The sequence below is a fragment of the Desmodus rotundus genome, chromosome 3, assembly GCF_022682495.2.
Source record: "Desmodus rotundus isolate HL8 chromosome 3, HLdesRot8A.1, whole genome shotgun sequence".
Lineage (NCBI taxonomy): Eukaryota > Metazoa > Chordata > Mammalia > Chiroptera > Phyllostomidae > Desmodus > Desmodus rotundus.
This window is the reverse complement of record NC_071389.1, coordinates 42867090-42894033: the sequence shown is the minus strand read 5'-3', so window position 1 is coordinate 42894033 and position 26944 is coordinate 42867090. Positions and strand designations below refer to the sequence as shown.

At 37.1% G+C, this 26944-nt stretch overlaps 1 protein-coding gene across 3 annotated transcripts in view; it reads right to left on the bottom strand.

The window, feature by feature from the left end:
- PATJ (PATJ crumbs cell polarity complex component) overlaps window positions 1-26944 on the bottom strand; it is a 322107-nt gene that overhangs the window by 131625 nt on the left and 163538 nt on the right. For all 3 annotated transcript variants that reach the window (XM_024565364.3, XM_024565365.3, XM_024565366.4), the window contains exon 28: window positions 3976-4172. In XM_024565364.3, the coding sequence (XP_024421132.2) occupies window positions 3976-4172 (197 nt within the window). The remainder of the gene's footprint in view (window positions 1-3975; window positions 4173-26944) is intronic.

The window sequence follows — 26944 nt, the reverse complement described above, 5'->3', positions numbered from 1 at the left end:
TAATTCCCGGTTACCCGCCCCCCACCCCATCTCCCACCCCTAGCATCGAAGTAAACAGCAAAGAAGCTGAGATTTAATCACGCTGTCTTTCTGGGGGCTTAATGTAAGATTTCTTTAATGCATGAACTGGGCCATCAACCGACAGAACTTGGGGGCTGCTCTTCCACTATAAGGGTGCAGTCCCACAGCAACCAAACTGATGGTGATCGTCCTGCCAAAAATCAGTCCCTGACAGGGCTCTAGTGAGAAGCAGACCTGTCTCTTCTCCTTCCTATAAATTAGCCTCAGCTTAGGGCTTAAAACAGATCAACTATAAATAAAAAAGGCTGTGAGCAAAGTAACAACAAAACAATAATGAGAAGTAATATGAGCAAATGGTGGAGCTGTAAAAATAATCAAGACAGGGAGAACTCTACCTCAGCTGAGGAGGGAAACCACAAAAATAAAAGGAGTGTGGGTGGATAAGCAAATACACAGACGTGCTCTAACCTGGGAATCTAGAAGTATAATCTAAAACCCACAGTAGGTGCCTCCTACATAATGCGGGGTCCTTCTCCCATCTAACACACTGCAAGAGCCAACGAACAGCTCTGGCGACACTGGCTTTACCTTTCCTGGCCCTCATCATGGAACCGATTTCTTATTCTCAGTTCAAAAGCACAGTGGATTGGATATCATGCTATACACGAATTCCTGACATATCAAAGAGAAATGATTGAAATTTTTTCTCAGCTATAAAAAGAAACCAGGGGAATATTTCCCACAGGAATTTTTCCCCCTGTCATCCCTGACCTAGAGCCAAAAGTCACACGAGAAGATGGGTTATAACTGCTTAAGAATCCAGGATATGCATTTTTTGATTCTCTCAGCTTTTCAAGATGCTGCAGGGAGCTACTGAGGAGTAAGAAGGTGCTTTCCCTCTGGAACACTCTTCAGAGACAAATGCATTAATATAAACAAGCTAAAAAGAACCGAAATACACAAATCCATGCAAAATATTATTTTATAAATATCAGCTGAAATGTATTAAGGCATTATTACATGCCAGATACTGTGGCAACACTTGCCAGTATCTTCTCTCATTAGTTCTCATTGCATCCCCTGAGGCTGCTGCTATGCAATCACTTGACCCCAAGCTCTATGAGAACAGGTACCACGATTTTGCTCACTGATGTAAAATCAGTACCTTGTTCACGTGTTGCCTGGAAAGGACAGATGCACAGTAAGATACTTGCTGGATGACTAAGTAATTTCCATTTGATAAAGAAGGTAACAGGTTTAGAGAAGATAAATAACTAGCCGATGACATGTGAGGCTAGAATGTACTCCAACATAATTTTAGCTTTTTTTTTTTCAACAAGAGAAATTGAGGGGAGTGGAGGGGGATTAATTTATTGACATGTTTAATCTTCTTTGCTCATCTCTGAAAAATAAAGTTGCTGAACAGCAAAAAAAAAATGCCAAATTCAGAAAGTCAAAGGAAGGAGTAGGAGGGGTCTGATATGGCGATTTGTTAATATTCTTTTTTTACACAGGAGAGCTCTTCCAGCCTTTAGCCCAGAAAGCAGATATCTGAAGTTTCTGTCTGTGAGGGAGGAAATGCGATCCAATTAACAGTCAACTATTGTGCCAGGTACTCTGTTAAACTCCTTCTAAAATGCAACTAATAACTGAAAGAACTGATTTAAGTTAAAGTAGGTCTCCCAAGGCCAGTACTCACGGCCCTTACAGTGTTGACTTTTGTATATAGGCTGTAAAATACTCTCATTACTCTGCGGACACAGCTGATTTGCTACAGGTATCTAATAAGGTGTCGGAGAAATAAAACACCAGTGCTCCTGTTGGTCTGGATCCACCTTCAGTCTTAGAAAGACAGAACAGAAGCAGAATCTTCACGTTCCAAATTATAGCCTTTGGGACATTTCCACATACCATGCAAGACAGAAGACCTGTGTCTAGGTATCCGTGACACACAAAGCGACAAATATATATGATTTCCTGAAGAATAGAGCATCATAAATCCGAATTCTCATGCACATAAACATGGGGTTTGGTTAAAGTATCATGGGGAACACAGTATACTTCAAGTGGTTAGAGCACGGATCTTACAGTCTGGTGAACCTGGGTGCTTACTGAAACTTAGTACTTAGTTCCATAATACTAGGCAAGTTACTTATCCATTAGGCAGTCTTCTTATCCATAAAATAGGGATAATAACAGTATTTACCATATAGGGCTCTTAAGAATACTGAATACAGATGTGTGAGTGCATAGGTAGAATGCTAGTGATAACTCAGTAAATCAGCTTTTGCTTTCAATATTACTACCAGCACCATCACTTCAGTCTCATCTCTGAAGAAGTCCCTAACCATCAGTCAAAGGATACAAACTTGAAGCAATGAATTACATTAGTTAATATATACTGTCACCTTTGATTTTTACTTATTTAATGATTATGCTAGTCACTGTTACCAAATATGGGTCGCTTGCATGATGCTATATTACAAAAAAAAAGAAGAAGAAAAAAGTAATTCCAGAAGAGACATTTCTGTGGAACCAGAATGTAGATGGGAGAGACTATTGGGCTTGGAAGAGAGAGGCGACACTAAGGGCCTCACAGTTGTGTCTGCCCAGCTTTGGCTGTAGATATTATAGGCAAGTCAAACTGTGGATGACTAAGAATTGTATTCTGAGTCAGAATCTGAAGAGGAAATGCTACAAATTAAAATCAGTAAGTCCTCATTTTCAATCAGCAGTCTGACACTCAGTGCCTCTGTGACTCCCCTTACTGTCCAAGTTTGGAGCAGTTTATCCAGGGGGCCTGGAGCACACTGGTCAACAAAGAGCTAAGAAGTCCAACCACGCGCCCGTAAAAGCGGTTGCTGCATCTGATACCGAGGGCCTGTTAGCTGTTGTCATTATTATCACATTTTTCATTTTGTAGTGCCACAATCTTGTCATGTCTCTTTCTTCCTAGACTGTGAGCTATTTGAATGAACTGGATGATCTCATCAATTTTTCTGTGTCCAGTTCTAAGAAACACTCAAAAAATATTAGCTGAATAAGTAATCAACAAGCAAATGAATATCCAACTAAAATAAATTCAGAATAGAAACCTTAACTTTAAGTTTAAGAGAATAAGAATAACCTTTCAGTTTATTGATGAAATCATCTAGCGAGTAATTAGCAGAGGATCAGTCATCTCCTTAGCTTCTTTTATCTCTATGCTGGTCCTACATAAGGAACTTACGTGGCCTTAACCCTCACAATCAGCTTCACAGATATTAACCATTCCCTGACAATCAGATCACATAGTTTCATTGGCTCTAACATCTTCCCCCAAAATTAAATGACAACAACAACAAATGCAGTTAATTCAAAACTCAGAGAATGATGATTAAACACCAACAATATTCAATTAATATATAATCTAATTAGTTTTGAAAATTTTAAAATTAATATTAAAAATAAGCCTTATCCTTTTAATATGTTTCCATGAGATTTTCCTTAACGGCTCCTAAATTATTCTGAGAGGTTAGTTTCTACTCAAGCAGCAAAATAACGTTTGCAAGCAACACTATGATTTTTATTTTTGCTTTGAAAAATAATGTTAAATAGTAGAAGAAAATATAATGTCAACATTCTTCTCTTTCACCTCATTCTATTTTTAAAACTTATTTACTTATTTATTTTTAGAGATAGGGAGGGGAGGGAGAGAGAGAGGGAGAGAAACACAGATGTGAGAGAGAAACACCGACTGGTTGCCTCTTGCACTTGCCCTGGCGGGAGACCGAATCACAACCCAGGCACGCACGCTGACCGAAAATCGAACCAGCGGCCTTTTACCTGGTGGAACCACACCCAACTGAGCCACTCTGGTCAGGGCTCCCCTTCACCTCATTTTATTGTACACTATGCCCCGCAGCCCCTCACCTCAACAAAAGAAAAATAAAAAAATACATATATGTTCCTTACCTCTAACAGCTCATCTCCAATACGCATTCGTCCGTCCTTGGCAGCGGGGCCTTCTGGGTTAATTCCCACCACAAATATGCTCATGCGTGACCTGTCTTTATTGCCAGCAAGGCTGAGTCCAAGTCCATTCTTATCCTTTTCAAGTTCAATAATGTGCAATTCTCCAGGCAAATCTGCATATCTTTGCCTGATTTTTTCTATTAAAAAATAAAAAGAAAATTAAATAGAGCAGCTGAATTTGTATTACAGAGCTGTTATATTTTTCCGTCCATACTGTGTGTGATTCCTCTGCAATGATTGGTCCCTCTTTGAGAATGAAGTACTTGAGGTCATTGATAGCCTTATGTATAGGTTACAGTTAAGAATCATTTTGTATCTATCTAAGAAGGTTAGCTCACCCATAAAACTGTCCCTGATTGTTCAGGTTCACACTGGCCTAGACTTTCCATGTATTTTTTTCTCACATAAGATGGTCAAAACAATGTGGTAGAAACCCTGGCCTCAATGTATCTACTCCAAAAAAAGGGGGGTGGAGTGGGGAGACAAAGACTATTTACTGAGCACCAGCTATGTGCCAAGCAAAGTGATTGGTCCTTGAGATATTCCGAACAAAACAGACATGGTTCCAGTTCTCATGAATCTGCAGTCGAGGAGAAAGAAAACTAACAATTAATTCTAAAGAATTACATTTTCAAAGATTATACAAAGGGTACAAAACAGTATTGAGTGCTATGTGAGTGAAAATCAAGGGGGATTAAGAATGTTGGCTTAGCTGTCAGCTCATTCTGCAAATCTACCACTTACTTCATACCCAATAATTAACACACTATTTTATCTCTATGGAATTCACCTGGGAGATGGGCACTGGATTACCCACTGCACAGATGCTGAAAAAAATGAACTAAAACACGTTAAAGAACTCAATGGTTCATGGCTTCCAGGCATTCTATAATTCTTTTATTCAATCTTCTGTCTCACCTTGCTACCTCTACTTTATGACCTAAATTACCTATTTTATATTTTAGGATTTGGCTGGCCATGCTTCACTTGTGTTGGTCCTGTGCAACAAAATCACCCAGCAAATGCAAAAATACAAGGAGAGAAAGGAGCAAAGAGAAGGGCATCTGTTAATGAAACAGAACCATCAACTCCAAACCAAACCAAACACACACAAAACAAAACAAAAACATTACAATAAAAAAATCAATGAAAGTAAAATGTACTCTTTTGAAAACATTAATAAAACAGGCTCTGCAAAAAATGATCAAGGAAAATCTAGATGATACAAATAAATTATAAGACAAGAAAGGGGAAATAACAGCAGACAGATTTTAAAATAACATTATTATGGATAATATAACAACAAACAAAATGTTGACATACTTTCAACTATTGATAACCTGGATAAATTTCTTAAAAAATTTAAAATGCCATATTTAATACAAGACAAATGTAAAACTGCAGTAGACTAGTAAGTATTAAAGAAACTGAAATGATAACCAAGGATACTTCCTTTAAAAAAAACTGCAGTCCTAGATATTTTTACATTTGAATTCTATCAGATTTCAAGTTATAACAAATTTTTATCCTCTCTAAGCTGTTACAGAACATGGAAAATGTACGAAAACTTATCCACCCGATTTTTGGAGGCTGGTTTAATCCTGATTCTGATTCCAAAATAAAGACAAGTCAAGAAAAGAAAATTATAGTCTTATTTATAATCATGGATATAAAATTTTTTAAAAAGGTAATTTAATTAAGAGTATATTAAAAATATTTAGTTTGACCTCTATGATATAGGCAAGTACTTGACCATTTTCTGACATAAGAAAAGCATCTTCTTATGATTCAATATAACAATATATTATAAAGAAGAGTGTGGCCCAGAATGCAAGGATGGTTAACCATCAGGGAATTTTTCTTGGAAAATCACATTCATAAACTAAACTAGAAGAACTGAAAGATCCTATTAATAGATGAAGAAAATTATTCTGAGAAGGTACAACATCTATTTAAGATTTTCAAAAACACCAAACTGTCGGCAAATTGGAACAGAAAGTACTTTCTGAATTTAGATTTACAAATAAAAATACATTGGAAAAGATATTTGCAGTGTTTAAAACCAACAGGGAATTAATTAGTATGCAAAGAACTTCTATAAATTAAGCAGAAAAAAATAGCAACTCCAATAGAAATCTGGTCAAAAGATATAAAAACTCAAATGGCTAAGAGACATGTGAAGAGACATTCAAATTCATTAGTAATTATGGAAATGCAAATTAAAGTAAGATATCAGTTTGCACTATCAGACTGGAAAACATCCAAACTCTGGATCATTAAGCCTTGGTGGAGATAGGAGGACAGAGGAACCCTCACACACGGCGGTTGGTAGTGTTGAGTGGTGTAGTCACTCTGGAGAGCAGTCTGGTACTACCTGACCAAGTTAGGCACACACATACTCTATAAACCAGCAATTCCACTCTTGGGTATATATACCCTAATGAATTCTTCCACAGGTCTCAGGGGGACAACTGGCTGATGTTCATTACAATGTTGTTTGAGATAGCAGGGAGTGGGGAATAATCTGGGTGTCCATCATTGGGAGAGGGGACAGGTGAAATGTGGTGAAGGGGCATCACAGTATACTAGCAGCAATTAGAAACAATTCATTGTAAGTAGTAACAACAGACTTTAAAACAGAGCTAAATGAAAAGGAGGAAAAACAGGGTGGTGTCAATACCACTCATGCAAATGAAGATTACAGCACAAAAACACACAAATTTTATAAGCAAACATACAAAAACACAAGTATTTAACACATTAATGATTCATTATAGTGGGTGAAAAAGTAGGAAGAGCAAGGCAAAAGGGTCAGAATTCAGTTCAAATCCCTTGCTGATGCACTTAACACCACTGGTCCCTTGGACCAGTCACTGAACCTCTCTACAAACCGTAGGTTTCTTCTTCGTAAGATTAGGCTGTGTCCTTAAAATAAATGTTACCTAAAAATGCCTGGGGCATCGGGTCTAAATAATGTTGGGGGAAAAATAGAACCACGATTTTTTTCCCATGGCTTAGTTATGTTGAAGTTTTAAGTTAGTATTAAGTTAGTCTTACGTTAGTGACAAAGTGACTCTTTTCTGCTTTACCTTTATCTAACTTGAGGAAAACTGAGACTTGTGAAAGGGAGCAATGCTTCTCTATGACGGCATGAAAGAAGCAGGCACACAGTTCTCCCATGGGGACTGTCAGAGGAAGGGGCTGGTGTCATTCTCCCCCCAATTCTCCTCTCCGAGCTTCACATATTGAGGAGTCCCTGGGCCAACCTCTCCAGATGCAGAGGAATCACACCACTAGGTCAAGGGTTTGTCCCACGGGACTCAGGCCATGAGATGGACTTAAAATGGTGTGCTAGTCAAGCGTGGAGTTAAAACCCTTTCTGTAGTTTCAATTTGGGAAGATGGGAAAAATTTCTGGAGATGGATGGTGGTCATGGTGGCACAGCGACGTGAATGTGTGTTAATGCCACTGAACTGTACACTGGAAAGCGGTTGAAGTGGCAACTTTGTTGTGTGTGCTTTACCATGCACACAGGAAAACCCAGCCAGAGGCTTAGAAGACTCTTCAAAAATTGGTTCCCTTATCAATATCCCAACAAGGGACTAAGGTGTAGATTTAGTATCCTGAATTTTTACAACCAGCAGCCCTATTTTTCTAGCCAATGTTTTGTTGAGACACTACTAAAACCCCATTTATTCAATTAACAAAGATTAATTGAATCCAAATTCATGTCGGGTTTGTGATGCAAAAGGCACACTATGGAATTTGTGTTTAAGGTCCTTAAAATCTATCATTGGAGACAAGCATACATATGACTAAGTATAATTTAGAGATAAGAGCTATAATAAAAATACCAGAGCTGAAGTCACCCATCTATCTTACTGAGTTGTCAGGAAAACTACTAATGTCTGCAAACTATACTGAGTATTATAGATAGCCTAACAAACTCTCAATATATTGGTCAGATAAGCCTTTAATACATAATGCCAAAAACTTCATTTTATTTGACATTTCCAATAATCCAGCATCTAATCTCTTCCAACTTTATTTGTTTAAATGCTAAAAAATGAGTTACTCAGCTTTCCTTGATGTCTCTTATTATTATTAATATTATTATTATTATTTATGGGAGAAGCTCACTAGAATAAAGCTCAGCAAAAAGGCAAATCCTATTGCAAATAGTGATGCAATGGACATTTATAAAAACAGCCACAGGGATGTAAAGTACAGCATAAGGAATACAGTCAATTATATTGTAGTAACTATGAATGGTGTCAGATGGGTACTAGACTTATGAGTTCATCACTTTACAAGTTATGTAAGTGTCTAATCACCATGTTGTATACCTGAAACTACCTGTGGTATACCTGTTGTATACCATAATATAATATGTCAACTATAATTGAAAAATTTAGAATTAATTAAAAAAAAATAGAGACTTCCAGTCAAGATGGTGGCATAGGCAGACATGGCTTGCCTTTCATACAACCACATCAAAATTACAACTAAAATATAGGACAACCATCACCCAGAACCATCAGTTTTATGAGGCTCCTTGTACATACAGCTCACTGCTGTCTTCTGTACCTAAAACAGTGCCTGATGTATATTAGGTGGTTAATATGTGCAATATATGCCTGTTGAAAACATAAAAGAATGTTTCTAAGGTTCACTTGAATTCCTATGCCATACTATTGAACCAATGACCCCCAATAATGTGACAAAAAAGCGACTGAGACCTAAAAATGATGGACATAAAATTTTTTCAGACACAATGTATTCTTTCAGTTAAAAGAAGTAGAAGAATGGTTTCTTCTTTAGAGTTGTATTGAAAAGCAACAAAATCCATTAGGACTATTAAAAAAACAAATAACAAATAACAAAGTGCCCATTACCTTTTAAAATCAACTGTATTAACTGAGGAAACTTGAAGAGCAAAAAGGTTTAAACTTCATAATTTTTTTCAATGCATTATAAAACAGGAAGAGCAATAAGACAGTAAGAGTGCCACATGCTTTGTAACACATATGCTCTTTATTTTAAAAAATATATTATTGTTTATGTTATTACAGTTGTCCCAATTTTCCCTCTTTGCCCCCCTCCACACAGCCCGTCCACCACTTCCATAGTAAACCCCACACCCTTGTCCATGTCCATGGGTCCTTCATGTATGTTCTTTGACTAATCCTTTCACCTTCTTTCAATCAGCCCCCACCTGCCCCTCCCCTCTTATAGCTGTCAGCCTGTCCCATGATTCTATGCCTCTGGTTCTATTTCACTCATTAGTTTATTTTGTTCATTAGATTCCTCTTATAAGTGAGATTATTTGGTATTTGTCTTTCACCAACTGGCTCATTTCACTTAGCATAATAGTCTCCAGTTCTATCCATGCTGTCGCAAAAGGCAGGAATTCCCTTTTTCTTTCTGCTGCATATTATTCCACTGTGTAAATGTACCACAGCTTTTTCATCCACTCATCTACTGATGGGCACCTAGACTGCTTCCACATTTTGGCTATTGTTAATAGCGCTGCCAGGGGGTGTATAAATTCGTTTGAATTGGTGTTTAGGGATTCTCGGGCATGAACCAGTGGAATCACTGGGTCAAAGGCAGTTCTATTTTAGTTTTTTGAGGAAATTCCATACTGTTTTCTAAAGTGCCTGTACCAGCCTGCATTCCTACTAACAGTGCACTAGGGTTCCCTTTTCTTCATATTGTTGTCAGCACTTGTTTGTTGATTGAGTAGTGATAACCATTTTGGCAGATATGAGGTGATATCACATTGTGGTTTTAATTTGTATCTCTCTGATGGCTAGTGATGCTGAGCATTTTTTCATATGTCTACCGGCCATGTGCCTGTCAGGTCCTTTGCCCATTTTTTAAATTGGATTGTTTGTCTTTCTGGTGTTGAGTCTTATAAGCTCTTTATATATTTTGGAGACTAAACCCTTGTCCGATGTATCATTGGCAAATATGTCCTCCCATACAGTTGGTTCCTTTTTCATTTTGATGATGGTTTCCTTAGCTGTGCAGAAGCTTCTTAATTTGATGTAGTCCCATTTGTTTATTTTTTTCCTGTATTTCCCTTGCCCTAGGGGATATACTGGCAAAAATATTGCTATGTGAGACAGCTGAAATTTACTGCCTATGTTTTCCTCTAGGATTTTTATGGTTTCACAACTTATATTTAAGTTTTTTAAATACATTTTGAATTTATTCTGGTGTATGGTATAAGATGATGGTCTAGTTTCATTTTTTTTTTGCATGTACCAGTCCAGTTCTCCTAACACCATTTATTGAAGAGACTGTCTTTATTTCATTGCATGCTCTTGCCTGTTTTATTAAATATTAACTGACCATAGAGAAGTGGGTTTATTTCTGGGCTCTCTATTCTGTTCCACTGAGAACTACTTGATCTGATAAGGGAATTCATCAAAGTAGTGGGATACAAAATTAATACTCAGAAATCAATGGCATTTTTATACACCAATCATGAACTATCAGAAAGTGAAATTAAGAAAACAGTCCCATTCACTATTGCAACAGAGAAAGTAAAGTACTTAGGAAAAAATTTAACCAAGGAGGTAAAAGACCTGTACTTAGAAAACTTCAGGACATGAACAAAGAAATTGAGGGAGACACAAATAAGTGGAAACACACTGTGTTCATGGATTGGAAGAATTAACATCATTAAAATGTTTCATACTACCCAAAGCAATCTATAGACTCAACACAATTCCTAAAAACATATCAATGGCATACTTCACAGAACTAGAACAAATATTCCAAAAATTTGTATGGAACCAATAAAGATGCTGAATGGCCTCAGCCATCTTGAGAAAGAAGAACAAGTTTGGAGGGATCACATTACCTGATATCAAACTATACTACAAGGCCACTGTAATCAGAACAGTCTGGTACTGGCATAAGAACAGATACACATGCTCTTTAATCTTCACTTAAATTTTTACTGTTAAGATTTTCAGGCCTCAGAATTTGAGGTAGCCTACATTTTTTATTTAGACTCATAACTAGAAGGCATTTGAAGATGACAGGTCCAACTCTTATATAAATTAAATGCTATATTTTCACCATATCATGGAATCAGAGACTTTTAATTCAGGCAAGATAAATCATGAAATCATGTAAAGCTACCATCTCTTAAAGTACCTCCCTACCTTGGACTGCATTTCATAAAGAAAGAAATAAGACTGCAAAAATGAAGATCCTGTATAAGGTTATAAAGCTAATTTATAGCTAAAAACTAAAGTCTTGTAATATGTAGTTCAGTTCCTCCTCTACAAAATCATGTTAAATTTCTCCAATGACATTTTAAAAAATAATAATGACTTTAAATTTCTCCCTTAAAGAAACTATCTTTATAATCATCATTTTTGTAATACCTCCTTACATAAAAAAATAAATTCACAGTTCATCATGTTGTTGAATCTTCATACTTTTGCAAACACCTTCGTATACAGGTGAGTGAAACAATACTCAGAGAGGTGAGATGACTCGGCCAGTGTATGGGATCCAAGTGCTGTGCTCTCTTCATCGCCACACGGCTATTGTTTAGACTGGTGGAATTTTTAAATAATAAGAGGCTCCCTTAAGAGAGTTGAAATAATGGTTCCCAGGCCTAGTCTCCTTACTTTCCAGGAAGGTGACCTAAAAATCACCCTAAAAGCCTGTAAAATAGAATCATAACTAAGATCCACCAGTTGAGATTCTGAGCCAATGAGTTTGGGGTAAGGTTTGGGAATGGGGTAAGTTTTTCTTTGTAACAAGGTCCTTAGTAATTTCCATTAACAGCTGTTTCTGTAAATAATAGCTTAATCTCCCATGCAATGCAAAAATTTTTTTCCACAGCAATCATGACAGTTAACCATAAAGTTCACAGATAAACAAAGTTTATGGCAGGCTTTAAATATGCCCCTCACAAAATTAATCTAATATGGAGACTATCTCTGGCTCCACAATCATGCTCAGGATTAAATAAGAAATTTGTTCTGACTATACAGTAGATTACTTTAGAATCTCAAGCTCAATCTTTTCCCCTATATCTCCTACCCTCCTGCAATATAGCGGCCTCCCTCTCTCTCACATCTCAGAAATTTCCTGTCATTTCCATTACCAATTACTTCTACTCTGTAGGAATAATAAAAGGCATACTAGAATTTCAAAAGGCAAGAAGGAAAACAGTGGGTAGGGAAAAAGCAGAGCTGAACTCTCATCTTTGAAAAATCAAGACACCACATGGCAGTTTGTTAACTCAGAATTTAAGAAAAAAATCACAGTATAGCTCCTCCTGAGCACAGCTGAGTCAGCACAAACTGTTCTGCAGCATCAGACATGTGGCTCCACCACAGGGGAACCCCACACTGCATGGCATTTGCTCTAAGGGCTGCTGTGAGTTGTTTCCATGGCAACCAGTGGGCGGGGAAGAGGATATGTGGGAAGAAAATGTATAAAGAATGTGGTTTTCTGAAAACATATCAATTTCACTAAAAGTGAAAGTCAATTTCACATTAAAGAGGTGGGATGAAGAATGTTATTTTATTTGAAGCCAATGAAGTTCTGCTCTATTAAGAAAAATAAAATCCAAAGAACCCATACTTTGTTTCCGGCCTGTGCACGCACGCGCACACACACACACACACACACACACACCCCACATATAACTACTAGACTTTTAGCAACAAAATATTAAGTGTTGTAATGATCCAAGATCTTACTATACCTATTACTGCTATTTCCAAGAAATATTTGTAATATACACCTGATCCTTATACTGATTTTCATTGACTTTCACAATGTTTAATTAAGTTCCTATCCCAAATAATCTAGATGCTTTTTCATTTCTTAATAAAATTCAGAGATCAGGAGCTAAGAAAAGTACTTCTTTTCGCACCAAGGTTTACTTAAGTCCCTGAAATGAACATCAGCCTAGAATAACTGGTGAGAGAGAACAGTCTCTTCATTCAGCTGAATAGTCACGCTTGTTTAAGCATGGATTTTCTAGCCCCATAACAATGTTATCTCATAACATTGCTCATAATTCTGTATCAAAGCATCGATATCTTTTTCTTGTCCAAGAAAGCCAGTAAGACTTCTCCAGTATGGTCCCAGGGTGTTTTTCTATCATCATAGGATATTAGGTGTTGCTAAGTAACAGAGTCTTTCTCCCAAGAAAGAAACTTAATTCAAGTCACTGCCCAGTATTTTAATAAAAAATGTCTAACACACTGGAATAATGACCCAATACAACTTCAGGAATATTTTGTTACCTGGTCTGTTTCTAAATAATAAAAAGTAATAAATACAGAAGAATACGTAAGTATATTTTCCTATACATTAAACACAAGAATGCCACTTTTAAATAATCAGATTATGATATGCACCTCAAATTAACTTTCTTATGCAGTAACCACTTTTAATTCCCTGAGAGTTAGTCAGTACACACAAATTTGAGAAGCAAAAACATGGAAGAAAACCATAACTAATCTAAAGAAACAGCATGGGATCTCCCATAAAGGAGCGAATCTCAAGTGAAAACCCACAAACAGAGAAAACAATAAAAAACCTGTCAGTGTAAACAGACTTCATTTGGCATGAAAACAAATAAGCAAACCTTCCTCTTACATGTAGAAGATATTTTTGCCGGTTATAAATTTGATAATATCACATGGCTCTCTAAGTAGAAATTAATATTAAAACACAACAACCTGAGAACTACAGATAAGTATAACAACAACTGCTAGGCTATGGAGTCCATGATCTTAGGTGAAAGTCAGGGTCAAAATTAAACAACAAAGTATTAATGCAGAACTTGGAAAAAACTGGAGAAGTTAAGTAATTTCCTTCCTTGCATTCACAAAAATTCAACTCATATTAAAGAACAGAAAAGAAAATCAACTATAAATTTAAAGTGACAAAATTCAGGCAGTCAATTAGAGCAAAAATCATTAAGATTATTTCCTTAAGAGACCATAGAGTAAGAAAAAAGAAAAGCTCCAACTAGTAATGAAAATCTAAAATGTTCCAATTAGATGAATCAAAATTCAAATGAGTCAATATGTAATGAGCAAATTTTAAACAAGGCACTGTATTAACATTAACTGAAATTTCACTGACACTATGTGGATCTCTTTGTATATTCCGTGTTATGAAATATAATCCTCAGGATGCCCATTTACAGTATAATGGATAAACAATTGTGGCATGTTCATAAAACAGAACTTTATTCAACAATGAAAAACAATCGCTGCTATAGGCAACATGTTTGAATATTAGAAATGTACTGTTGAGTGAAAGATTATATATCACATTATTCAATTAGTATCAACTTCACAAACAGTCAAAGCTAGTCTATGGTTTTAGACTTCGAGACAGAATTGAACTTTGAGGAAGAGGGAAGACACAGTGAATCAGAAAAAGTGACTTTTTCTGAGTGGTAGTAAAGTTCTATTTTGTGTCCTGGGTAGTGGGTAGAAATTCATCAAACTCTAGTACAGTTTCCTGTTAGTATATATTTCAATAAATTTGTATTAAAAAAAGAATAAAATAATGTAATGTGAGGACCTTGTTTGAAATCTGACTTGAAGCAACTGTAAAAAATGCATCAATTATAGGTTATATATTAGATAAAACCCAAGAATTATGTTAGGTACATTAATGGTCTTATGGTTATATTTTTACAGATACACATGTACAGATGAAATTACATGATGCCTGGTTATGGTTTAATAATCTTTTAGTAAAGAAAAATAAGGGATAGGTCAAAGAAGTACAGTAAAACCTTGGTAATTATTGAATCTAGAAAAATAATAATGGGAATTCACTGACCATTCATATTTACAAATTTGAAAGTTTTCACAACTAAAAGAAAAACAAAACCATCCTACTAACCCTACCAGATTCATCACCCAGTTGTACAGATGATGAATCGGAGGCTCATGGAAGTAACAGGATTCGCTCAAACTCGTGTTTAGTCATTGGTAGACCTGGGGTTCAAATTCAGGTCTGTCCCGCCCCAAACCCCATGTTTACCCACCATATGAGGAAGACTACAAAGACGCATGTTGTGTTCACATCTGCTAGAGGCAGACGGGAAGTCTAAGGCATGCCTCAGTCCTTTTGGCATTTACAGTTTCGGAGAACACTCATGGGCAACCCCCAGCGCCCAACTTTTGGGAGTTTAATTCGGCAGCAGTACACACTGGATGACTTAAAGAGGGGAGAAGAGGAAACTTCAGGAAGATGATAAAAGTACAATGGAGGACAGAGAATTAGAGGCGAAGCTAGGATGTGGTGGTAGAATATAATTGAATGGATACAATCAATAAGGCTTGCACACTGTTTGGATACCTGAGGTAAAAGAAGGGAAAGGATAACAGGGAAATTGATGTCTGATCCTTAGAGACAAGGAGTGAAGGACAAAAGGTGATGATTCAGTCTGAGTGAGCTAGTTTGCAGTACCAACAACAGATGGCTGTCAAACCCTTGTCCCAGGTATCACTGGCAAGTACATTCTCCCATATGGTTGGTTCCCTCTTCATTTTGCTGATGTTTTCTTTAGCAGTGCAGAAGCTTTTTAATTGGATGAAGTCCCATTTGTTTCTTCTTTCTTTTATGTTCTTTGTTCTAGGGGACATATTGGTGAAATATTGTTGCGTGGAATATCTGAAATATTCCTGCCTATGTTCTCCTCTAGGACGTTTAGGGTGTCATGACTTATATTTATGTCTTTTATCCATCTTGAATTTATTTTTGTGTATGCTGTAAGTTGGTGGTCAAATTTCATTTTTTTGCATGTAGCTGTCCAGATCTCCCAACATCATTTGTTGAAGAGGCTATTTTTACTCCATTTTATGCTCCTGCCCCCTTTGTCAAATATTTGACCGTAGAGACATGGGTTTATAACTAGAGACATGGAAATAGAGAACAAACTGACAGTAACAAGGGGGGGGGGTAGGGAAGGGGGATAATGGGCCAAAGGAGGGGAAAGGTCATCAAGGAACATATATAAAGGACCCATGGACAAAGACAAGGGGAGGACTGAATGTGGGACGTGGGGGTGGGTAGGGTGGGGAAGAGTGGAAGAGGGCGGGGGGGGGGGGGGAAATGGAGACAACTGTAATTGCACAACAATAAAAGAATAAAAAATAATAAAAATAAAAAGATTTAGTTCATCAACAGCTAACAGACCCCATATATATATATATATGAAAGGAAGTTATTATGTAAGCATGAATGGTAGCCAAAATTCTTTCCAAATATATATTATCAATCTGACCATAAAAAAAAAAAATAACAGACAGCTGCTGGATTCGACCTAGAGCTCAAAATGAAGGAGAAGCTAGGCCTGAACTGCTGCTAAATCAGCAATGGATAACATCTGAGCAGCGTTTGACAATGAACTAGCACTCAACTGTGGGGAGAACGCTCTCAGGGGAATGGGGAACCAGACCATTTAGGAGGCTATTACCACACACACCTAAGAATGATAAGAAGTGGATATAATATGGGTTAAGGGGTCAATTGTAATGGAAAAAGGAACTCAAGGATTCAGAAAAAAAGTGTAATCACTAACTTCATTCCATTTATTCATTAAAAAAAAAGTACTGAATGACTGCTCTAAGCCAGGCATCATACTACTTGCTAAGGATATAAGGGTGAATTAAAAGGGAAATGAAAGGTTGAATTAGGTACTGTCAAAAGCATAAGAAACTCCAAATATGATTGGGATCTTTCTTTCAGTCATGTAACAACAGACTAAGAAAGATTCACTTCTGTAATCAGTCCCTAAACTCGTAAGAATCACACTGAGTTTGGAGAGGGAAAGAAACCAGCCCAGAGCTTTCACAGTTAAGGACACCAAAGACCCCAGAGGCTGCCACAGGCTAATGGCAAAACCAGTAACAGAATCCAGAAGGAACAGAATCCAGAAGTCCTCATTAACTAGGCAGTTTCCCTCTTCTAGGTCTCAGATACTGAGGCAGTTAGGCCTGGTCTACACTGAAGTTTGAGGTGGGTTATCTTCATCTCCGCTGTTCATAAATCTCACCCCCACTCCTTTATTTCATGCCATGAGGAAACTGATCACTCTGCCGCATCCCTCTGGTACTGAGAGATGTGGGATAAGGCAATCATTCAGTGGGGGAGATGCAGTTGGCAAGTGATCTATTTACAAAGTACAAATTCATTTACCACCTACAGGCTGAAAACATAAATTTAAATTAAACACAGAGGAAAGCATATCCACCCTAATTAGTGAAGACAGTCACTTCTACACCCGTGTTCAAACACAGGCTCACACATTCAGTCTTGATGGATATGCCCCGTGGGGCCTGTCTGTAACGGCACTGTGCCACCCGAAGTGTGGTCCACGGACCACCACCAGAGGTACTTCCGTATAAAATGCAGTTCTCAGGGCTCCATGTCATGTCTACAAAATCTACATCTTTGGATGCAGCCGAGGAATCACCATGATTTGTTTAAAAAAACAGATCTCTACGTAATTCTTACACACATTAAAGAATACTGTTGAAAAAACCTACAATAAGGGTCTGTCCAAGAGCAAAAGCCTTAATGGCCCTTGGAGATAAGGGCCATTAAAGAAAAGACATAAAAGGGGGTTTGATTATTATGGACCTCAGAGTTTTACTAAGTCTTAAGAGAGACCTGTAAAAATGTTCTGATTTGGACAACAGCAGTGAGAAAAGCCAAAAGTAATTAAAAAAACCCCACTTTTTATAATCACTTGTACATTTTATATACCAGGAGAATAGAGAATACGGTTCTTTAACCATTATAAAAGCATTGAGTTGCAAGCTCCTCGTGGTTATAGCGTAGCAGAAATGTGCTAGAGTTGGGCTGACTCCGCTTTCTGGTCATTACCCAGTCACGCAATAACGCGCAACCAAAGCTCCACGCTGGCGACAGATCACGGAGACCAGCAGTGGCGCTGACAGCGTGAAGGTGTTTAATTATGCCTTCTGGAGGGGAAACATGGCAGTTTCCAGCAACTAAAGGGAACGGGAGTAGTATGTAGAAAAAGGAATATAATATGGTATTTGCCAAGTTTACCTGGTCCCCTTAGTGACTGATACTTTGGAAGCAAACTTCCCTCTGCATACCAGCCTCAGAAGCCATCTGGTTATGTTTGCCCAAGGCCCTGCACATACGAATCAGTGCCGGTAACCACTGCAGCAAGGTTAAGGGAAGAAGTAGAATTCTAGCTGGCATTTGACAGCTTGTGTGTGTGTGTGTATGTGTGTGCAGTTGTCTTCAATTATTTATTGCTCCTGTTCCCCACTATCATGAGAGAAGGAACTACCTGTTTTCTGTAGGCAGAGGTCCTGGCCCAGAATAGGTACAGCATACATGTCTAACTAAACTACAAAAACACAAACTTACAAATTCTTCATTACCTGAATTTGTCAAGTAACAGGTTAAGTCAGGCAAAATTTCTAATTAATGGTTTTATTTCCCCTAAGAATTAAATTTTAATAAAAGGCTCCAAGATTAGACCAAGAAGAACATCTTCTCTAGGTAATTCAGATGTTTCATCATTATTGGAAACACTATCATTTATGTGAAACTAGACTCAATCACAAAAAAAGTCCAAGAGGCTTCGAGTCAGAAAGATCTTCATGGAAACGTATGTAATGAAGGAAAAAGAACTACTGTTCAAATTCTGCTGGTGCCGCATTGTATCTGTTGACTTCCTGCAAGTTACCTAACCCACATTTCCATCTTTAAAATAAGGACAATAATCTTTCTTGTCTTAGGAATTTAAAGATAGAAATAAAGAATTTAAAGTGTTTGTAGCTTAATGCCTAGCCCACAGTAGCTTTAATACTTGAGGTTTATTCCTTAACCAGTCAAAACTTCCCTTATTATCTATTGCAGCTGTAGAACTTTAAAGTAACACATAATCCAGTTTTAATTATGTAGCATTAATATCCAGAATATTAAAGAATTCCTACAACCCAACAACAAAAAAACAACCTGATTAAAAAATAGGCAGAGAACATGAGAAGACATTTCTCCAAAGAAGATACACAAATAGCCAATAAACACACAAAAAGTTGTCAACATTGCTAATCATCAGAGAAATGCAAATCAAAACCACAATGAGGTATCACTTTGCACCCATTAGGATGGCTACTATTGAAAAAAAGCAAACAAACAGGAAATAACAAGTGTTAGTGAGGTTGGAGAGAAACTGGGAAGCTTGTCCACTACTGGTAGTAATGTAATACGGTGCAGCTGGTATGGAAAACGGTATGATGACGTCTCAAAAAATTAAAAATAGAATTATCATATGACTCACCAATTTCACCTCTGGGAATATATGCAAAAAAATTAAAAGTAGGGTCTTAAAGAGATATTTGAACACCCATGTTCACAGCAACCGTTCATAATAGTTTTTACCACAATGAAGGACAGAAGGATGGAGGGAGGGAGGGAGGGACGGAGGGAGGAAGGAACAAGATAGAGTCTATTAAAAACAAAATTAACCCTTTAAATTTTATTTAAGGTTATACTGTGATTTAGATATGGATTTGCCAAAATGACAACTGAGTTAGGAAGAAAATCACATATATATTCTGTAGAGAAGCTGCTGTGGGAAGGGAGCATCTATCCCACAGAGCTAAAGAAGTCAACAGACAAGATGAAGTTCTAAAAAACTGGTAGCTAAGATGATTATAACGAAGATACAGAACAGACACCAATGACTGTCAAAATAAACTGACCAGACTCATCGTTCATCTCCTTCTCACAGGGGAAGACATACTTGTTCTCCTCTGGGGTTGGTAGTTTTGCACCATTTAATGTCTTGGGCTTTAATATCCTTTTGGCTTTTTCTTAGGCAGTGGAGATGATAACATGAAAAAGGAACAGTCTTTTCTCATTTGTGTCTTGTCTTTACATTGATCACACTCTGAAAGCAGCCGACAGTCAGAACCTGGACAGAATCTTGTACACTGGTGAACAACTGCTCTCACAAGACAAACGGAAAGATAAATGAGAAGGGATGAGACTGGAATAAGCAAGCAAAATAGAAAGGCAAAGTAACAGCAGAGGAGGAAAGCAAGCAAGGAAACATCTGTGGAAGACTGATCTAAAATCTCTTATGGGCACTTCTGAACTCAAGTTTCTAACAATAACAGATGCTGCCTTTGGAGTGACCGTTACCTTCAAGTAAATGATCTCATTTCATACTTCAACAGTGCTTTCTAGAAATAAGAAATACTGAGGCTGGGAAGAATTAAGTGAACTGCCAAGAAAATTAGCTAGTAAAGGGCAGAGTCACTATTTTAACATAAATCACTGTCTCTTATACATTATAAACCACACATGTCTTTAAAAGGTAATACGGAATTGTATTTAGAAACTATCTTTTTCCTAATACATAGTCAAATCAATCCCAATACAGAGCAGTACTGGATACTTGTTAAAGGTAGAGAGGGAGAAAAATGTCACTGTGTGGTTGCCTCTTGCGTGCCCCCTACTGGGGACCTTGCCCTCATCCCAGTCACGTGCCCTGATTGGGAATCGAACCAGAGACTCTTTGGTTCACAGGCTGGCTCTCAATCCACTGAGCCACTCCAGCCAGGGTACATGATGATATTTTATGTTAAAGTATTCTGATCAGTAAAAAAATTATTGAATTGATTCAATATTTTTATCACCATTTGCCAGAGGACTTAGAAATTGTTTCAACTGTAATTAACATGGTTGACAAAATTTATGACATCAAAATACAGAAACATAGAAATTATGAGTATATCACCATTGTATCTGTAAGATAAATATATAACAATAAACAAAGTTAATCTTGAACAGGGAAAACAACATACAAACTAATACATTTTTTTGTATATAGCTAACTTTTTGTAGTATTTACTATTTAAAAAATCAACCAGTGAAATACTTTACATATTTTATGCCATATAATCACCTGGAAAAACTTATGGCTGGTGGTATTATCTCCATTTAGAGGAAAATAAATATAAAATCAGACAATTTTGTAATAAGTAATTTGCGGAAGGCTACACAGGTAGCTAGCTATAAGGCAGGATTTGAACCCACACCTGATTCAAAGTTTTAACTTCTATGATATAACTCAGAGGTTGGCAAACTTTCTGATAAGAGCTAGGCAGTACATATTTTAGGCTTCGTGGGCCATATGGTCTCTGCTGCAACCAATCAATTCTGCTGTTCTTTGTAGCTCAAAAGCACTAGAGACTATATGTAAATGAATGAGTGTGGCTATGTTCCAATAAAATTTTATTTACAGAAACATGCAGCAGGTCAAATCTGGCCCACAGGCTGTAGTTTGCTGAATCTTAGAATAATTTATTGATTTAAAATTAACTCACCCTGCACCAAAGTTCTGCTGGTTACAAAATGAAACACTGCTACTTTCTCCTACCTGACCAAGAAACTATTTTGTTTCCTAAACACATACATGCATAAATCATATTACAGATTTCTTAAGAAAAAGCAAACAATGGATTGAGAGCAGGAAAATAAACTCGTCTGCCCGTTACTTTATTGCCTACCCTCCCCAATTACATAAATTCCTCATAAGAACTCCTTTATGATTATTGAATTTTTTCACCAAAACCCCATTGTTCCAACTGGAGATTATGTCCTTTCCTTATCATTGCACATTGTAGCTCATAAAAAGAACTTGAGTAATACATTCAGATGGTAGAATGATTTCATCTTCTTTTGTAAGCTACTGTTGCAAGAGAATGCCCAATTTATAAATTGGATAGATTTGGCCATTTTCTCATAAATATTCATTAGGTTACATGGAGAAATAGCTTTTCCTACATCAGTTCAAAGAACATTTATTGAACATCTACAAATGACCTAAACTTTGGAGATAGAGGAGACTAACACCTAAATGCCGAATCTTAACACCATAATCACATGGAAGGGGTGATGACTGAAGTACAAACTAAAAGAAATAAAGAGCACAGATATATGATGAAAATTATAGACTCCCCAGGGACTGAAAATAGGGAGCTAGTCTTTGTAGGTCTGTAGTGTGAAGACACAGATTACATATTTGCCAAAATGATCCTTCTTGAAGAACAATCAAAATGGGGGACTACAGCCCTGCCTGGGTGGCTCAGTTGACTGGAGCATTGTCCCTATACCAAAAGGTTGTGGGTTCAATCCCTGATCGGGGTACATACTTAGGTTGCGGGTTTGAGCCCCAGTCATGGTGCATATGGGAGGCCACCGATTGATGGTTCTCTCTCTCTCTCTCAAAATCAATGAATATGTCATTAGGTGAGGATTAAAAAAATAAGTGGGACTACACAACTTGAAAATTATACTGTATAAATGTGTCTTGGCAATCATTCGTTTGAAGAACCAAAGCATCTTAAGTAAATTTTGTACAGGAGGGAGAGCTGTTTCAGAGATTTCACACGGCACAGATGAGCAGCCTTAACCAATAAAATTTTGTTTGTTATTAGGTTATCACTATGTACACATTTTATCCGTGCAGGAATAATCCAAACATTCCCAAGAAATATCAGATGTGTTCAAGCAAACACTTAGATTGGAAGCCATTACACTGTCCATTTGATACAAATTTTTTTAAACCTAGATCTTTTGCTTTATAAAGCTGAAAGGTGATACCTTCTCATTCCCAGCATGCTCTTATATCTGTATTGGCTTCTGAAATACTCAAGAGCAGATACTGAAAACCTGGAGCAGGTATGGGCAACACGGAACCAAAAACCCACACTGCATACAAAACATTTATCCAAATGCTAATACCTTTCCATCTCACCTGGGATAAACATGAAAATTTTGAGTGATTCAAAATACAATTAAATTGAAAAATTCCATCTGAACACCTGCTTCACCTTAGATGCTTACCCATTCCATTCTGGTTAACATCAGGAGACTTGCTATTTCTCCTCCAAATATAGACATTTTTCAGAAATGGAAGATAAATTTGTTCACGCTGAGAAGCCTGACCTGTGCTGTGCTGCGTGTGGTGCCACTGAGAGTGATGCCACTCTCAAGAATAATGGCGCGCCTCCATGACGGGGTTTTCCCCAACTCAGCTCCATTTGGCTTGGGGCTTTTCATTAAATTGGAACTTTCGATATTAAGATATTAAAATGTGGTTTGCAGAAAAATATAATGAACATTTCTCAGAGTTCAGCACTTCAGTATGTTTTTTTTTTTGAATTCTAATTACATGTCTAATTTGCCCAATTACTGAAAAGGAGGATAGTATTCAATTTGCCTTTGCCAATGGAATGGATTATTTCAGAAGATCCTTGAAAATACTCAAAGTTAAAACTTGTTAAAAGTACAGGCTTTAGAGTCATTTAGACTGTAAGAAACTTAAAAAAAAACTCATTAAATTATATGGATTGAAGGAAATTATGTCATAAAGCATTTAGCACAATGCTTAGAACATAAGTACTCCAAAAAAGTAAAGAAATGAAACTATAAATTTTATCTCAATATTCAAAAATGTAGTCTTCGGAAATGGGTTAGGTACCACTATAATTTCCATTTCAGAAAGTAACAAATTCTTGAGCTTTAAGTTTAGAATCCTTGCTTCTCTAAAATCTGTCCTTACGTTGTCCATTTGCTTTTCGGCTAGTATCATCCCTGTACCCCCTCTTGGTACAGAGTGTCTTTGTCCTTTCCCTCCTCCACTCCCAGCTTGTAACATTTCTTTGCCTTTTAGTGGGCTCCCAAGTCTGCAGCTACCATATTCCTGCCCATCCTGCCAACTTCTCAAGCTCAATCTTTATTCTAGAGGGCCTTCCACTACATTTGCACCCGTACACATTTTCTCTTTTTAGGAAGATTACACGCTCCTTGAGGGCAGAGATCACATTAGTGTATTTCTCCCCTTAGGCTAAGGACTATATTCGGCTTCCAACATTTTCAACGTTAGGGCACCATGGTCACTGAGGTTATGTCACACTTCCAGCAGCCCACGGGTAAGCCATCCTAAGCTTTCTGCAGAGTTTTACTATCTATACTATAGGAATAATAAGACTAACTGACTTGGGACAGATTCAGTCATAATATACAATACGGATTCTTTATACTATGCAAGTCTCTGAGAGTCTTGGCTTCTTATAAATGTAATAAAAGCATATACATATATTAAAAAAATACAGAGCTATCTAAATAAGAAAATATAATGGAAACCTGAGAGTAATAGTTCTTACCTCCTCATTGTATTCACCAAAAAAGAGAGAGTCTCTACAAGAAAATAACTTTACATGCTACTAAATTTTTATACACTACCTCCCTAATTCAAATTGCAATACTCTCTTTGTTCAAGCTGAATAAATTAAAATGAGTGTTTAACCTATATTCATATATACAAAGCTGAAATATTTTAAAGTGACATAATACTGCTGATATCAAAGCAGCATAAACCCATTTAAAATAACAAGTTTCTAGGCAGTACAAAAGAAAAAGTAAGTTATTTGCAGACTGAGGCCTTATCTTTTATTTATTATCCTATGTATAACTTTTTGTAAAATATGCCAGTAAGAGTTCTAACCTAAACATAATATGTTTATCATTTCACATGTTCATGAAATGTATACATTGAAGGTTAATTTTTGAGCAACCTTCAAATAAACTGCTTTAATGTGAAAATAATACATATATGCCAAAAAGAGACACAAACTAGAAAGATGCTATTAAAATTAACTGAATGCAGAGCAGTGGCCATAATATAAACACTACTGCAAAGCATTAAAATACTTTAGAGTTAAATATATGTAAATAGAAACCCTTAATAAACACTGTCTATATTTGTTATGAAATCATGAACAATTAATCCTGACCAGAAACACTGAAAAAGTAACCTATATATAACACGTAAATACATGTTCACTTATGAGATACATTCATAGCTAATAACTTACTAAAAATTGACTTTATATTTTGAATAAAATGCAAAAGGGACAGAAATTTCTCTCGACTAGATACACTGTATTCAATTTCCAGAAAACCCACTGTGGGGACTCTGGAGGTTCTGCTGGGGTGTGTGAAGCCTGGCCAGTGGCAACTTCCAGAGGGTGAGATGGAGATTAAGGAAATTATTGGGGAGGGCAGGCTACCCTGAGGGGACTGAAGCACATAGGTATTTTTAGTCTGGAAATTGATTTTAAAATCAAGAAACTTCCTAAAACAAGAGGAAAATAAACAGGTTGCTCTAAGGAGTCTGAGAGAAAGCAGGGAGGGTCCACGAATACTCTGGGTCTACTGCTGTCTGGTCAACACGAGACGGCGGTTTACAAACGAAAGCAATTCCAGCTACACAGCGGAAACACTATACAGACAGTTGTCACTACAGGGAAACTGTGATGCAACCATTTAAGAGCAATACCATTTCCTCTACATGAAAATAACAAAACTGGATACTAGATAGCTCAGGACTCCAACACTAAAATCCTCGGAAATTATACTCTAGTCAAAAGAAAAGTTCTTGCTCAGTTATTTTGACAGCACAGGCAGGAATAGGCTTGCTGGCCTCAACCAGCATGCAGCATCTATCTTGTTGTTGCAGTGGAAATAACCTAATTTGCATGTGCACTGCTGACAATGAAAAGGAAGGCTGTAATGTGACGTCTAACTCTTGGAGTTTATAATTGCTTCCCTTAGGCAACCATTCTTAGGCAAGAAGACCCCTATTATGCCTAAATATTCTGTATCTTAGATTTTAAAAAAGCTCTGATGTTAATAAATTAATCTTTTTGGAAGTCAGGCAAAAGCATACACAAAAGAGAGTAATTTATTGCATGGAATTTCATTACCAATCTAGGAACCATTGCAAGAACTGTATGTTAAACAAGGAAGGTCTTGATAATACTTCCAAGTGAGCCCCCACCCCTAATGAGTTTGAATGTGTGCATTTAGATGAATGAGACTGCAATCACAATTAGCAAGTAATATTTAAGGTGCTATTTTGCGATTTAGAAAAAAAGCAGCCTTCTGTTTACTACTATGATTCCTTAATGATAATCTGCTTTCAACTATACCAAAATGCTGAATGGTCAGTATTTTTAAAATTAATCAGAATAACCTTGTTCTAATGTAAGCAAATCATCTTCCCTTCTGATTACAGTGGAGAACAAGTAACAGTAATAATAAATATCCAGGAGAGTGACTTCTCAATTACAATTCTGGAAGCAGAGGATCCTGCGTGAACACAGTGTTAAGAATTTTGGCACTGCACCCACTAGTACATTCTTGACAGTCTGATAAACTACTCTACTTTTCAAAAACATTATATGGATGATACCAGCCACAATACAGATGAATGGAAAATTTTAAAGGTTTGTCTCTAACATACAATTGCCTTGCACATGCATATGTACCCTTACTCTCTCACTTAAGATAAATGCCTTAAGCTGATTATTGTTCAAACCTTTAAGACCACATTCTGCACCAATACTAAAACAGCTTCAGACTGCATTCCAAAAAAACCCACAGATCACAGAGGCACAGACATCTTACCTGGGAACCCCCCTTGGACCATTGCTGTTGCACTGCTCCTTCCCTTCAGGGTATCTGCATTCCTGTTAAACAGTCAATGCTGGAGGCAGCTCGGATCCTCACCAGATTCTGCCCTCTCTCTTCTGTCGACCTTGGGCCTATTTTTTTTACCCCTCAGATTTTATTCTCTGTAAGGGCAAGTTGTCAGTTTATTTCTATCATGAGAAGCAATCAATTAAGCTAATTTCCAGCTGCCTCTCAAGCTAACAGTCACATCTGTCAGTAGGTAAAGCTGCCTGGGAAAGTATGCTGGGAGAAGCAAAATCCCTGCTTCCCAACATCTGACCCTCAGATGCTTCGCTGCCGACTGTGGCATCCAGTTACCCTGCGA